We start from the raw sequence: 15,576 nt of genomic DNA, 5'->3' as shown, positions 1-15,576 counted from the left end.
GAGGTCTCTTGTTTCCATATTTTGGAGTTTGCTTCAGTATGTATATTATTTTATATAAATATGAAGAAGCACCTTCGTGTTTCTCTCATGATTATCCTCTTTTGGTCTTACTGTGTTTGAGTATCTAAAATCCTGTATAATTTATCATATTCCAAGTGTATTTTAGATCTAATTTCCCCATACCAGAGAGAACACTCACCATTTGTCTCTCTGAGCTTGGCTTACCTCACTTTACATGATTTGTTCTAGGTCCATCCATTTCCTTGCAAATGACATTATTTTATTCCTTCTAATGACTGTGTGAAATTCCACTGTGTATAGGTAGCACATTTTTTGGATCCACTCATCTATTGTGGGGCATCTGGGTTGTTTCCTTATCCTATTGTGAATAGTGCAGCAGTGAATGTGGATGTTAAGGTGTCTTTATCATATCCTGGTTCATGAAGTTCAGGGTAGATGCCCAGGAGTGATATGTCTGGGTATACGGGAAGGTTTATGTTTCCTGTCGTCCAGATAGCTATCCCGAGTGGTTGTACTAGTTTACATTTCCTCTCACAGTGCAGTAAGGTTCCTTTTCCCCACACCCCACCTCCAGCTTTTGTTGTTGTTTGAATTAGCAATGTTGACAATCTGACTGGGGTGAGAAGAATGTTGTTTAGATTTGAATTTACTTTATGGCCAGGGATGATGAGCATTTTCTCACGCGTTTCTTTGTCATTCTCACCTCTTCATCTGAGAAGTTTCTCCTTAGCTCCCTTGTCCATTTAGTGATTGGTTTATTAGGTTTGGGAGGGGTTAGTTTTCTGAGTTCCTTGTATATATTGCCTATTAGGCCTTTGTCTGATATATTGCTGGTAAAGATCTTCTTCCAGTCTATTAGCTGTCTTTCTAGTTTAGTAACTATGTCCTTAGCTATGTAGAAACTGTTTATTTTGATGTAGTCATACTTCTCAAGTCACTTTCCTATCTGTTGTTCATCTGGGACTCTTTACAACAAGTTTCTACCTATAAGTGTATGTTCTTATGTTTCTCCTACTCTCTCTTGCAGTAGTTTTGGATCTGACTTTGATCCACTTTGAATTAATATTAGTGCATAGTGACAAACAGAGATCCACTTTTAGTTTTCTGCATCTTCATAGCACTTTTGAGCTTTTATCTTTACAATTAGAAGATGGGATACAACTTATAAAAAGAAAAGAAAATGCCCCTCAGTAGATGAATGGATCAAGAAAATGTGAAATATTTATACAATGGAACTCTATGCCTCCAGAAAGAATGGCATCGCCCCATTTGTTAGGAAATGGAAAGAATTGGAAAAATTATATTAAGTGAAGTAAGCCAAGCCCAAAAAAACATAGGTCCCATGGTTTCCCTTATTTGCAATAACTAGTATATGTCTAGGACAAGCAGACAAGGTCAAAAGCTATGTACATATGACCAGATAAGATGATATTTAGTGAAGTGAATCCCAAGATAGGGACACAAGTGGTATTTTCTTTCTTGCTATTGCTATGTGATTTTTTTTGTTTCTCTTGTATGTTCTTCCCCCATGGTATAACTCCTGTTTTCACTGTATTTTATGTCAGTGCCCTGCATCTTGTATATATATTTTTCTAATTTGGGGAGGGGAAGGGAAATAACAAAATGCTGAAATAAGGATACAGATTGACCCATTGTAACAATGAGATGTACATGACACTATGTTGAAAACGAACTTTACAACTTGCGGGGGCATGGGGGAAGGAGAGGGAAGAATTGAGGAGGTGGGGAGGGAAGGGATGGTAGGGTAAAAGCAAAGGAGGAGGCAGCAATGCTGGATAGGAAATGTACTCATTACCTTACTCATGTAACTGTAACCCCTCTGTATAGTATTTTTACAATTAAAAAACATGCAAAAAAAAGAGGAAAAAGAAAAAAAAAAAAAGAGGCTGGAAGTAGGCTTCAAATGCTAGAGTGCTGACCTACCAAGCACAAAGCCCTGAGTTCAAAACTCCATTGTCCTCCCGAAAGAAAGAAAGAGGAAATGGAAAAAAAAAAGGGAAAGGCAACATTGAGTCAGAAGTTGTCATTCTCAATTCACTTGAATGATCTTGAGTGGGTCACTTAACCTCTCTAAACCTGTTAGCTTAGCTCCAAAACAGGGATGCTCTCTTTCAAAGTATGGCATTGTATGGTGGCTGTGAGAACCCTATGTAAACCGCAAATAGCTATATCCTGCTCTATGTACATTGCTCAGTGGTAAAAATATGTTGCTCAACGTTGTGACTCACAAAGCTGTTCTTTCACCCAAGAAAATAATGCCAGTACTAATGTGTACTAATCAAATTCTCTCACAGGTATTTTAGCCATGGGTGGTTACAAGTTAAAGAATGATTCCAAACTTAGTTTAAACTCATTAGTGATTGTAAAATGAATCTGGTAGGCACTAACCAGTAGACCTTTTAAATTTTTTACAGAGTAGACTCGCTTCATCTTGCTTCATCTTGAGAATAAATATCGGTTCATGGGGGGAGGGGGGGGGAAGATGTATGTAAGCTGGTGAGAATGGTCCTGGCACATACAACCAACAAATGAATGTAATGAGGAGGAGGAGGATACATGATGAGTTGAATTGATTATTGTTGGTCATGGTGTAATCCAACATCTGAGAGCCTTATAGCAACTCTGGGAGCATTAAATTCACAGAGAGAGCCAAAATCAGGACGATCAGCAGTCAGCACCAGCACAAGTAAAGCTATGTGGTCCTTCTGACCCTACCACGAGCCAATAGTGGAATCATTTGCGTGCTTGAGTCCCCTTTCTGTAGAATAAGGGCAATAACACGAATATTTATTCTCTCCTGAGCCGCTCCTACCAACAAACAGCACATGCACACTGTCATGCCTCAACCTGAGGGGTAGAGCCGAGGTGATATGGAGGTTTCATGACACCAAATAACCTGCTCACAGTCCATAGGTGCAGTGTGGTAGGGAGGAGACTGTATCCAGACTGTCTGACCCCATAGGTCACCCTCTTGACTAAGTGCTGTACCGCTGGCCTATCAAATCTGGTTCTCAGAGGATCCAGTCATTTTTTTTGACACACCTGACACCTAGATGACTGTCTTCTCTGCCATCTTCTCTCTCCCTTCCATTTCTGCCCATCTTCCAAAATTGGTTTTCCAGACTTCGGTAGCTCATACCTATAATCCAGCTACTCAGGAGGCTGAAATCCGAGGCTCACAATTTGAAGGCAGCCCACTCAGGAAAGATCATGAGAGTCTTATTTCTAATTAACCACCAGAAAGCTAGAGGAGCACCTGTGGCTCAAGTGGCAGAATTCCAGCCTTGATCAAAAAAGCTAAATTCAGTGCCCAGGCTCTGCATTCAAGCGCCAAGTACCAGCACAAAAATAAGTAAATAAATAAATTTATAACTTAATATAGGTAATGGATGATGTATATAAATGTCCTTTGTCTTAGTCTTTTTTTTTGGTGTTGCCATTGCCATCACAAAGTAGTTAAAGCTGAGTAGTTTACGAATAAAAGAGGTTTATTTAGCTCACAGTTTGGCCTGCAAAAAAAGTGTCAGTGCTGGCTTCCTATTAACTGTAATGACTCTTGGTCCCATTATTGTCCCAACCAAAGAAGTTTTACAACACAGGATGAAAGAAATCGTTGAGGATATGGTCACAGTTTGGTTATCTGTAAATCTGGCAAGAGATAATTACACTCTCTTTAGAAAAGCATACTAAGTCTCACTCATTTACTTCACATTTCATAATGGCTTACCAAGGCTAAACTTGCACAGGAAAAGCTATTTTGGCAGTTGTTTTGAGAAATGAACTTAATAATTAAAGGTAATTATAGAACACTCTAAGGGCTGAGAGCCTACTTATCTATGTAAATTTTTTCAGCCTTTAAAATAAACACCAAATCATTTTATGGTGTTAGCATGAAATTAAAAATATAAATCTGCTCCACATGATTAGTTAATAATAAATTCCTGTATGTGTGTGTGCTTTTCTAAAGGAAATGCTTTTTAATAATGCTTTTTTATAATGCTTTCTCTAAATGAGTTAAAGCCTAGAATCACAAAGGAAAAATCACATTATTGCCCTTACAGAAAAGAGAATAAAGTGATGGCAGGTTGGGATCTGCAGCGAACATGTCAGGGGGCTCTGCACTCTTTCTAACTTTTCTTCTTCTTCTTCTTCTTCTTCTTCTTCTTCTTCTTCTTCTTCTTCTTCTTCTTCTTCTTCTTCTTCTTCTTCTTCTTCTCCTCCTCCTCCCTCCTCCCTCCTCCTCCTCCTCCTCCTCCTCCTCCTCCTCCTCCTCCTCCTCCTCCTCCTCCTCCTCCTCCTCCTCCTCTTCTTCTTCTTCTCTTCCTCTTCTTCTTCCTCCTCCTCCTCCTCCTCCTCCTCCTCCTCCTCCTCCTCCTCCTCCTCCTCCTCCTCTCCTCCTCCTCCTCCTCTTCTTCTTCTTCTTCTTCTTCTTCTTCTTCTTCTTCTTCTTCTTCTTCTTCTTCTTCTTCTTCTTCTTCCTCCTCCTCCTCCTCTTCTTCCTCCTCCTCACTCTTCTTCTTCCTCCTCCTCCTCCTCCTTCTCTTCCTCTTTTTCTCCTCCTCCTCCTCCTTCTTTCTTCTGCCATTTCTAAGGTTTTAGCTCAGGACTTGGGCACTGCTCAAGGCTAGCACACTGAAGCCACTGCTCAACTTCCAGCTTTTTTTGGTAGTTACTAGAGCTAAAAACTCAATGGACTTTTCTGCCCCAGATGGCATCAAACCACAATCCTCAGATCTCTCCTGGGTAGCTAGAATTACAAGCATGAGCCACCGGTACCTGGCTGTCTCTCTAATTCTTTTTTTTGGTGGGGGGGTCCGGGTCATGGGGCCTGAACTCTGGGTCTGGGTGCTGTCCCTCAGCTCTTCCGCTCAAGGCTAGCGCTCTACCACTTGAGCCACAGCACCACTTCTGGCTTTTTTCTTTTTGCTTATGTGGTGCTGAGGAATCGAACCCAGGGCCTCAGGCATGCAAGGCAAGCGCTCTACCACTGAGCCACCTTCCCAGGCCCCTCTCTCTCTAATTCTTGAAAGGACTCCAAGGATGCCTCCTGTTTTCCTTGCAGGATTTTTAACTGAAGTTTTGGTTTGGCACATCAGTCTGGTGAGCCTGTGGCCTTGGGTAGGATGAGACATCCATTTCTGTATCTGCATTTAAGGGTTACTATTATAAATTCTGTGGCTCTTCCATAGGTAGAGCCTGATTTATGAATTTGAGGAAATACATTTTTCTGGTAGAACAACCTACAATTTCCCTAGGCTCCTGAAGAGGCTTTAATGACCCCCTTCATCCTCAGAGGCTCCCCTTTACCACTTCCATGATGCCCCCCCCCCCCCAGGCGCCATTCCACATAGACTATGTTCAGCATCCAACTTCTTGTCTTCTTTGCTCCAGCTCTGGTCTGCATCCAGCAGGGTGTCTGTGGGAATGATTGATCCAGTGCTCAGCGTTCATTGTGCCTTCATCACCTCTCCCCATTGACTGTCACCTCCACTCCAGTTCAGCAATGTCACTTCTAGCCAAGAGCTGAGTCTCGGTCATCCTCAGATCAGATCACCCTAAGTCCCTGTTCCCCAGCTCTCAGCACAGACTTTGTGATATTCCTAGAGCTTTCCCAATCTGTATGTTTATCAGAGCTGGCCTTCAGCATGAGTGAAACCTCAGGTTAAAACCAGGATCTTAGACCCCCAGATCCAAAGTCCAGGAAGACCCAAGTTAGGTCCAGACACTTGCCTCCATATGCCAAATAAAAAGATATGGTGAAGGGCAGAAAGAGACCTATTGCATCGAGCCATGGGCAGGAAGCACTTCACTACATCTTCAGCTGTCTTCTAAGGTACAGAGGCTTCAGGTTAAATAGGGAGAATTGGGACCAGGGCAGGTATAGTTTTTTTAAAAAGTCCTAAATCTTGGCCTGGTTGACCATTAGCTTAGACCTTAGAGGGTTTCTGGAAAAGTTTCTTACTTAACAGAACAGGAACAAGATGGTCTCTTGATTGTGGATGATTGTTTTAAGATGGTAAGAGATGATAGGCCCTTGTTTGAGGGGCAGGGTGCCATCCACACAAGATGGTTATCTATCTGAATCTTCTTTCTTTTTCTGCAAACAAGATGATCACAAATGGAGGGCAGCAGATAATGGCTCAGATGAATGTACACCAATAGTTCTGGAAGTTTTAGTTAATTCATAGTACCCAGTCAAAGCATCTTTTTTGGGGGGGGGGGGGGAGGTCCGGTCATGGGGCTTGAACTCTGGGCCTGGGCGCTGTCCCTCAGCGCTTCAGCTCAAGGCTAGCGCTCTACCACTTGAGCCACAGCGCCACTTCCGGCTTTTTTCTTTTTGCTTATGTGGTGCTGAGGAATCGAACCCAGGGCCTCAGGCATGCAAGGCAAGCGCTCTACCACTGAGCCATCTTCCCAGCCCCTCAAAGCATTTTTAAGTTGCCTCTTACAAGATGATAGCCCAATAGCCTCCTCTCTCATAGCTTAGCATGCTCTTTCCCTAGGCAACACTAGGCCCATTTTGTGGAGGTAGTAAATAATTAGCCTCCACTTTAACCTTGAGAGAGCTCTTCTTTGGAGTACCTATAGCTATATAAGACAGCAAGATCCCCTGAACTCACAGGTCATATAGGTCACCTGGGATGGTACTCCTTTGGGGCAACTATAACCATATAAGGCACCAAGAATCTCCCAAGCCTTCAGGTTATAAAATGGTCATCCGAGACAATAGCCAGCCCTTCTCTCTTGTGAGAAGGGGTCTTGCCAGACGCTTTGCTGGCAATAAACCTTTTCTTTGTTCTTTGTACCTGTATATCTGTGTGGTTTTCTGGCAAGTCTAATATACTCTCACACAAGGTCTCTTGAGCCCTCTACTTCAGCAGCTTTGGCTGGATAAAATGCTACTCCATGTTGCTCCTTTAAAACAGTTTTTGTTGTTCATGGGGCTTGAACTCATGGCCTGAGTGCTGCCCCTGAGCTCTACAAGGCTAGTGCTCTACCACTTTGAGCTACAGCACCATTTCTGGGTTTTGAGTGGTTAATAGGAGATTAGAGTCTTACAGGACCTTATTCTGCCCCACTGGCTTTGAATTGCAATCCTTAGGTCTCAGCCTCCTGAGTGGCTAGGATTACAGGTATAAGCCACTCGCCTGGCTAAAACATTCTTTGACTTATCAGCGTTCTTTTTAATTAATTACCTCATTTTTATTAAGATTGCTTCTGAATTTAGGCACACATTTGGTTGGTTGGTTGGTTTTGTACCAGTACTGGGGCTTGAACTAGACACTAGCTTTTTTACTCCAGGCTGGCACTCTGCCACTTGAGCCACAGATCCATTTTTTTTTGGCTTTTTGCTGCTGAATTGGAGGTAAGAGTTTTACAGACATTTCTACCTTGGGCTGGCTTTGAACCATGATCATGAGATCATCAGATCTCAGCCTCCTAAGTAGCTGGGATTTCAGGCATGAGCCACTGGCATCTGGCTAGGCATACATTTGTTGAATATGGAATTTAAATGTTCAGTTATTTAAAGAGCAGTATTTTGTTTGGAAAGTTGCAGTGTAATTATCAATTCGACATTCTTTGACTGTGTCCCAGTTGCACTGGGATAAGTGAAGGAAGAAGGAAAAGGACTCAATTGTTGTTTGAAAATATTGTTCCACTCTCCTTTAATTCATAGCCTGGTAGCTTAGATAATGGGGACTAGGCAAGCAAGAAAACAATCTGTTTTTCCACATTCTCAGCACAGGGAAACATTCTCCAACAAAGAATGTGCCCTTGGCCATCAGGGTGGTTGATAAGGACTGATGACATCCTGGTTTACTGAGTAAATGGGAGAATCAGCCAAGGGGCAGAGGTGTGGCCCCAAAGATGATTTCCCTGTGAGTTTTTGAGTGGGGTAAGCATGGGGCTAACTTGTCCCCCCCCCCCACACACACACACTCACTTACCTTCTCAAGTCATTTATAAATGCCCAGTCCTGACCCAGACCCAGACCCAGCCTCTAATGGGAAAAAGCTTAAACGTGCAGACTTGTGTGTGACTTAGTGGCTAAATCATGCACATCAGTGTGGGCTACATTGTTTTCCAAGATAAACTGAGACTAACCAAAACCAAGATTGCAAAGGAAAATCCTTTGCAAGGAAGGCTGATAACCAACTTCTGGGAAATCCTGAGCCCTCTCTCTCTCTCTCTCTCTCTCTCTCTCTCTCTCTCTCTCTCTCTCTCTCTCTCTCTCTCTCTTCACCAGACACTATTACTCCACCAGGAGGAAGTTTGTGCTTCCTGGGACATGTCTTGTGATTGTTCTGGTTAACTTGGTTTGTTCCTTGGCTCAGTCACTGCTGGCTGGTTGACCTTAGACAAGTTATTAAACCACTCTGAACTTCAGCTTTTTGCATTTTATGTTTTCTTTTATAAATGGTGATCTCAGAGGAGCTACCTCCAAAATGCGCTGTAGGGATTAAGCATGGTAATATATGAGGGAATTGTGGCCTTAGGATATAATAAGGAAAAGACAAATAGGCCAATTCTCTACCCACTTTGGAGAACTCCAACTAATATTGGATTCACTAAACAAGTGTTTTTTTCCCTAAAATATATTTTGCCCCCAACTCCCTCCTCAAACGACTCATACATATATATTTTTAATATATATGATTTCAAAGAGGACAGGTCTTATGAATAATTGTTTCTTCTTTGCCAACTATTTTGCAAGGCCAATTTCATTTTTACAATAAAGCTCTCTAAATCCCATAAACTTAACCATCAATCTTAAATTTTAACCTAAGCCAGGCACCAGTGGCTCACACTTCTAATCCTAGCCCCTCAGGTGGTGTTGTGGCCTAGCTCCCTGGTTGTTGAGTGCACAGGTCTGGGATTACACTTAGGCAAGACTCAACTATGTGGACGAAGTGAAGACCTGTAAGAACAAGGCCTACTCTGAGTCATCTGACTCAGAGTCAAACAGGAAGTGCCTACAGCAAAGAGTTTATATCACTTAGTCCTAAATAGGTACAAAAATCAATCCTTGTCAGGCACCCGTGGCTCACACCTAGTTGCTTGGGAGTCTGAGATCTTAGGATTACACACAAAAGTCCATGAGACTTTCATCTCCAATTAACTAGCAAAAAAAAAAACTAAAAAAAACAAAAACAGAAATACAGGTGTGGCTCAAGTAAAGGCTAGCCTGGAGTGAAAAAGAGAGAGTTAAACCACTATTGATTTAAACCACTAATAAAAACTTAAATTTAGGAAACAAAATTAGGCCACAGAGGCTAAATGCTTCTCTACAAATCAAAAGACCAGATTGAAGTGGAGCTAGCCAGACTCGGCCCAAGAAGGAGAGTTTGATACAGAGTCTAGCAATGTAGCCTAATGTGGTCTTGTGTGTGTGTGTGTGTGTGTGTGTGTGTGTGTGTGTGTGTGTGTGTGTGTGTGTATTTTTTTTTTTTTTGCCAGTCCTGGGGCTTGAACACAGAGCCTCAGCACTGTCCCTGAGCTTCTTTTGCTCAAGGCTAGCACTCTACCACTTGAGCCACAGCGCCACTTCCAACCTTTTCTGTTTATGTGGTACTGAGACATCATACCCAGGGCTTCATGCATCCATCCTAGGCAAGCCACATTCCCAGCCCTATATATTTTTTATTGTTATTATAGAGGTGATGTACAGAGGAGTTAAAGTTACATAGTTAGGTAATGAGTACATTTCTTTTTGAACAATGTCACCCCTTCCCTTGCTCTCTCTCCATTTTCCCCTCACATCCTCACCCACAAGTGGTATTCTTCATTTTCAACTTCATATCTAATGAGTACCACTGCTGCATTTGTTCACCTTTTGTCCCTTCATTTCTGTGCCTCCATACCCTCCCAAAGACAAACAAGCAAGACAAAAGGAAAATAAAAACACCAGTGAGGAAAAAAAATCTTCTTTCTATTTCTTGGAGTTCATTTTGATAAATGTTATTTGAGATGATCAAATGCACATAGCTATCAAACCTTTGTGATCCTCTCTTCAGAATATCTTCCTTTGGACTCACAGTGTGAACACCAAGAGACCTGTATAATTTATCATCTCCCAGTGCATTTCTTTTCTTTCTATGATCCATTGCATTTCTAAGGTGGTCTTCATCATGCTACAGCAGCCTCTCAAATGCTGACATTATAAACAGGTGCCACCAGGCCCAGAATAATTACCAGTTTTTAAGGATCCCACATTGACGTTCTCAGACTTAATGCCATCTAGCAGTACAGATTGCCTCTGGCCACTAGAGAATGGAAGGCCAGAAGTGTTTAAGGTAAACAGAGGAAACTTATTTGAAAGTGAAAGGAAAACCATGAATGTAGAGACTATTTGGAGAGGGACTCCACCATGAAGCCTAATGAATCCTAGCATGGGGTTCCTCTGATACTGCCTTCCCTAGGCTTTGCGCTGAGTTCTTGATGCCTGCACATTCCCAGTTCTTTTCATTGGCTGACCAGGCACCTAGGGCATTGTGGGAAGAAGAAACATTTGAGCAGGAGCCCAAGGCATCATGGTCGGCCACATGGTATCTGACCCATGTGATGTCTGCCACTTTTTTTCCCCCTATCTGTCTAACAATTCTCAGGCCAGCACCAGTGGGTCATGCCTGCTATTCAGGAGGCTGAGATATGAAAGCAAAGCCAGCCATGGCAGGGAAGTCCGAGACTCATATCCAGTTAGCTATCAAAAAGGCTAGAAGTGAGGCTGGGAAGGTGGCTCAGTGGTAGAGTGCTTGCCTTGCATGCATGAGGCCCTGGGTTCAATTCCTCAGTACCACATAAGCAGAAAAAAACAGAAGTGGCACTGTGGCTCAAGTGGTAGAGTGCTAGCCCAGAGCTGAAGAGCTCAGGGACAGCACCCAGGTCCAGAGTTCTGGCCCCATGACTGACAAAAAAAAAAAAAGGCTGGAAGTGGAGCTCTTGCTCAACTTGTAGACTGCTAGCCTTGAAGGGGAAAAAATAAAAAGGCTTAGGACCAAGACCCAGACCCTAAGTTCAAGTTCCAGGACCAGCAGGAAAAAAAAAAAATCTTCAGATAGGCTACCTTAACACACTCAGCCAGTGGAAAGCCACCAAGGCCTACTCATTGGCACGCGTGTTACCATGTGACCCAGGAGGACAGCTGTCCAGACATGTACTTGGAATCACCGAATTCCTTGGCTCTGAGAAGAGTGCTTTAGAAGAATTCCTCAGGTACCTCCTGGCACTAAGAATCCTGGTTTCCCAACACCATATCAACCCACAGCACCATGCTCAGCCATGGTTCCTGGCTAGGTGACTGGAACAGAAAGACGGACAGTTTCTATCCTGCCCAGACGATGAATCTGGTTTCTAAAGACAAAGATGTGGCTAATGTGGAGAGAATATTTTGAGCATAAGAACCTTCGGCTGAGTAGCAAAGAGTGGTGTGGAAAATGTGAAATCTGGGTTGCCCTCCCTCCCAGTGGTTTTCTGGAATTGCCAAACGGAAGGGGAGGGCCGAGAGCAGAGAGGGCTCAGTCACCTGAGAGGCAGGAATTAGCTGAACAAGACCAGCTATTGCCCGAGCCATATCAGAAACCACCGCCTGCTCCTGATTCAGTTCATTTAAGATGCAAATGAGATATTTTTTATTATAGTAAAGGAGCAACAGGCTTTTCATCTTTCCTTCTTTCTTTCTTTCTCTTTCTTCCCTTCCTTCCTTCCATCTTTTTTTGTGTTGGTTCTGGGGCTTGAACTCAGGACCTCAGCACTGTCCCTGACCTTTTGTGCTCAAGGGTAGCTAGTAGCTCCACTTCTGGTTTGTTGGTGGTTGGAGATAAGAGTCTCACAAACTTTCCTGTCCAGGCTAGCTTTGAACCATGATCCTCATATCTTAGCCTCTGAGTACCTAGGATTATAGGCATGAGCCACTGATGCCCAGCTTAAGGCCTTTCTGATCTGGGAATTGTTCTGTCTGAACAAATTCTGTCTGAATTTGTTAAGTGCTCTTGTTTGCTGTGTACTGCTATTTTCAGAGTATATGCTGATTGACAATTGACTCAATTAATTGTCAGTGTCCTTTTTTTTTTTTTTTTGGTTTTGGTCTTGGGCTTGAACTCTGGGCCTGGGCACTGTCCCTGAGCTCTTCATCTCAAGGCAAGCTCTACCTCTTGAACCACAGTGCCACTTCCCTAACTTTATTTTCTATTCAAGCTCAGCTATTTCTATGATAGGCATAATAATTATAATAATAATAACGTAATAATAATAATAATGGGGTTGGTAGCTTATGCCTGTAATCCTAGCTACTCAGGAAGCAGAGATCTGAGGAAAGCAGTTTGAAGCCTGCACTGGCAGGAAAATCTGTGAGACTCTTATCTACAATTAACCACCAAAAAGCTAGAAGTGGAGTTCTGCTTCAAGTTGTAGCATGCTAGCCTTGAGCGAAAAAGGCTCAGGTACAGAACCCATGTCCTGAGTTCAAACCCAGGACTGGCACAAAAAAAGAAAAAAAGAAAAAAAAAAAGTACGGCTTGCCATTCTCTGGAAGTTTACAGGAAACTGCTAGACTACTTACTGACTTAGGCAAACTATTAGTGCTTTTTCCTCCTGCATAGGATGTTCGCCACCTAGTGGACATTTGTGGAACTGCCTCTGCCCAAACCTCTGCACTCAGAAGAGGAAATTAGAAGCTGGGGTAGGGGCTGCCCTAACTACCTGGTCAGCTGAAGTGAAGAGCAGGCTCTAGCATGGCCCAAAGGAGAAACACCAACCAGAATAGGGACAGTGAATTCATCTTTCCTGCTACTGTGCAGCACATCTGTCTTCCCGCTGCCTTGGATTGTCTGCTTGTCAATCTGTATTACTGCATGTGGAGATGGAACAAGGCTCTCACTGGATTTCAAATCTGCTGCTTTTGTAAAAATAAAAGGCCTCAGACTTTTGCTTTTCCTCCAGAAGAAGCATGAAAATGGGACTTTAAAGTTGGAAGCAGCTGTCTCCTACTTATGAAGTGCTGATGTTTGCAATTACCCTGTGGTTATTGTGCTCAAAGGAGCCGCCCTTAGCACAGGAGCATGGCAAGGCTGGTGAAGAGACAGGACCAGAAACAGCTTAGCACAATAACTTTGTGAGGGGCTTTGACAACCAGCTTATGGACTTTATGAGAATCGCACATGGTAAGGAGTCACTGGGTGGTAGGCAGAAAATAAGACTCAGTGTCTCACAGCTCTGGTTTTCAACCAGTTCCCCAACGCATGTCATTGTGAGACCTTGAGTATTTTGCATTTTACAAGTAGTCTTTTCATTTTTCTTGTCTGCTTGGTGTTGTGTGTGTGTGTGTGTGTGGTGTGTGTGTGTGTGTGTGTGTGTGTGTGCGCACCAGCACTGGGACCTGAACTCAGAGCCTCACATACTAGCTTGGCATTTTTTCTTTTCTTTTCTTTTCTCTTTTTGCCAGTTCTGACGCATGAACTCAGGGCCTGGGCACTGTCCTGAGCTTCTTTTGCTCAAGGCTAGCTCTCTACCACTTGAGCCACAGCTCTGCTTCCCACAGCTTGCTGCCCAGGCTGGCTTTGAACCATGATTCTCAGCCTCCTGGGTAGCTAGGATTTCAGATGTGTGCCACCAGTACCCTGCCCAGTCTTCTTATTTAAAGTATAGTTAAGGCCAGGTACCAGTGGTTCACACCTATAATCCTAGGTACTGAGGAGGCTGGGATCTGAGGATCACAGTTTGAAGCCAGCCCAGGCAGCAAAGTCCATGAGTCCAATTAATCACAGAATAAACTGGAAATGGTGCTGTGGCTCAGGTGATAGAGAGCTAGCCTTGAGCAAAAAAGGAACCAAGGGACAGCACCTAGGTTGAGTTCAAGCTCAAGACCAGCAATAAATAAATAAACAATAAACAAAGTGTGGTTAATAATAGGGCCTGCCACTTGGGAAGTTTAGAGAACTAAATGCAATACGGCACAGAGTCTGACTCAAGGTCAGCTCTTAGGATTGGTACCTGTGTGTAACCAGCATGTGCTGAAGTCTTCTGGACCTCTGTAAACATCTAACAGGAGTTCATACCTAATCATAAACAAGCATAGACGAGATGACAGAAAAACAGTGGTGAGTCTATGGGGATCGATTTCACAGTCTCTGGTTCCAAAGAGCCCAAACTATGTCATTATTCTCTACGGAGATAAGACATGGCTGGACAGGAGAGACTGCACAGGAGGACAGCTAGTTTGAGGATAGCCTGGGCTACATATTGAGACGCTGTCTCGAACAAAATGACAGCCACAGTGAACAGGGAGGAAGTGCAGCGAAAGGATGTGTACAGCCCAGCTGATGCATGCCGAGCCCAGGCTGTGGCCACACTTACTTCCCCCGCAGGTGGGGGCATGTGAAAGCCTGTGGGAGATGCGGCTCTCCCTAGAGCCCCCTTGAGACAGGGCTTGCAGAATCTGACAGGGGTGAGGGCTGGCTGGGGAGGGAGTCTGTGTGCTGGGCAGTCTCCTTAGTGAACATGGTTCTTCCAAAAGGAACCCCAGTAGACAGCTTGTGTCACCACAAAATCTAAGGAGAGCTCTTAGTTATTTCTGCTTGCTTTCCATTCGTGATTCTAAGCCCGTGAGTGTGTGGCCAGGGTTCCCAGAGGTTGCCTCCACCTTGTAAGAAATGATTGCCTTATGTGCCTGCCAGACACCATGCTAGGAATCGTAAGCATTTCACTGTCTCAACAGGCCTGCAAATCCAGCCTAGTTATTTCACCCATTTCCCAGGCAGAGACACTGAAGTATGGTAAAGTTAAATGCCCACCTCAGAAGAATAAGGCTGAGCCAGGATGGAAATAGGGTAAGCTAGGCACCAGGCACAATGCCCTGGACTTAGGAAGGGCTTAGAAAATGCCTACTGAGTTGAGAATGGAAGGGTTTATGTGCCAAAAGGGCATTTAGAAATGGGCAGATGCCTGGGCAGACTCTGAAAGACCAGCTCTGTAGAGCGGCAGCTGGCAAGTTTTAAAGCTCACTGTCATCCAGCCAGAGGTCCACGGGCCCGCAGCCAGCCCTGTACAAGGACTGACTTGATCAGCTCTGGCATTTTTATTTCAGGCAATCCACCTTCCAAAGAGGTGCCTGCTGGGAAGTACCCATTCATAGTCACTGCCGATGATGGGCGCAAGGTTCCCGTGGTCCAGGCCTATGCTTTTGGCAAATACTTAGGATATCTGAAAGTCGAGTTTGATGAAAAAGGAAATGTCATCACTTCACATGGAAATCCCATTCTTCTAAACAGCAGCATTCCGGAAGGTAAGTGAAATTCAGAAGGTCATACTAGTTTTAAAAAACAAACAAAAAAAAACAGGTGGTTAGATTTGCCCTTCTCTCCTCCTTTTTTTTAAAAAAAAGATTTCAGAAAGACTCTGATACTTTTGAAGAAGTTAGCTTCACAGAGGAAGTGATTTGATTTTTTTTAACTCCCAATGCCCCAATTGCCATTGACTTCTCCAAGTTCTCTTACTTTGTTTTCTGCTTTTAAAAAGCTTTGCCCTAGCCAAGTGCTA

General features: G+C 43.6%; 1 protein-coding gene across 1 annotated transcript in view; it reads left to right on the top strand.

The window, feature by feature from the left end:
• The window catches only part of Nt5e (5'-nucleotidase ecto), a 58,289-nt gene that overhangs the window by 27,521 nt on the left and 15,192 nt on the right, over positions 1–15,576 (top strand). Inside the window, exon 4 of the mRNA XM_042679601.1 lies at positions 15,125–15,322. Coding sequence (XP_042535535.1) covers positions 15,125–15,322 — 198 coding nt within the window. The remainder of the gene's footprint in view (positions 1–15,124; positions 15,323–15,576) is intronic.

This window comes from Dipodomys spectabilis, unplaced genomic scaffold, assembly GCF_019054845.1.
Source record: "Dipodomys spectabilis isolate Male_0828 unplaced genomic scaffold, ASM1905484v1 ptg000053l, whole genome shotgun sequence".
Lineage (NCBI taxonomy): Eukaryota > Metazoa > Chordata > Mammalia > Rodentia > Heteromyidae > Dipodomys > Dipodomys spectabilis.
Note: the sequence above shows the minus strand (reverse complement) of the source record. Positions and strands in the feature narration are given on the sequence as shown.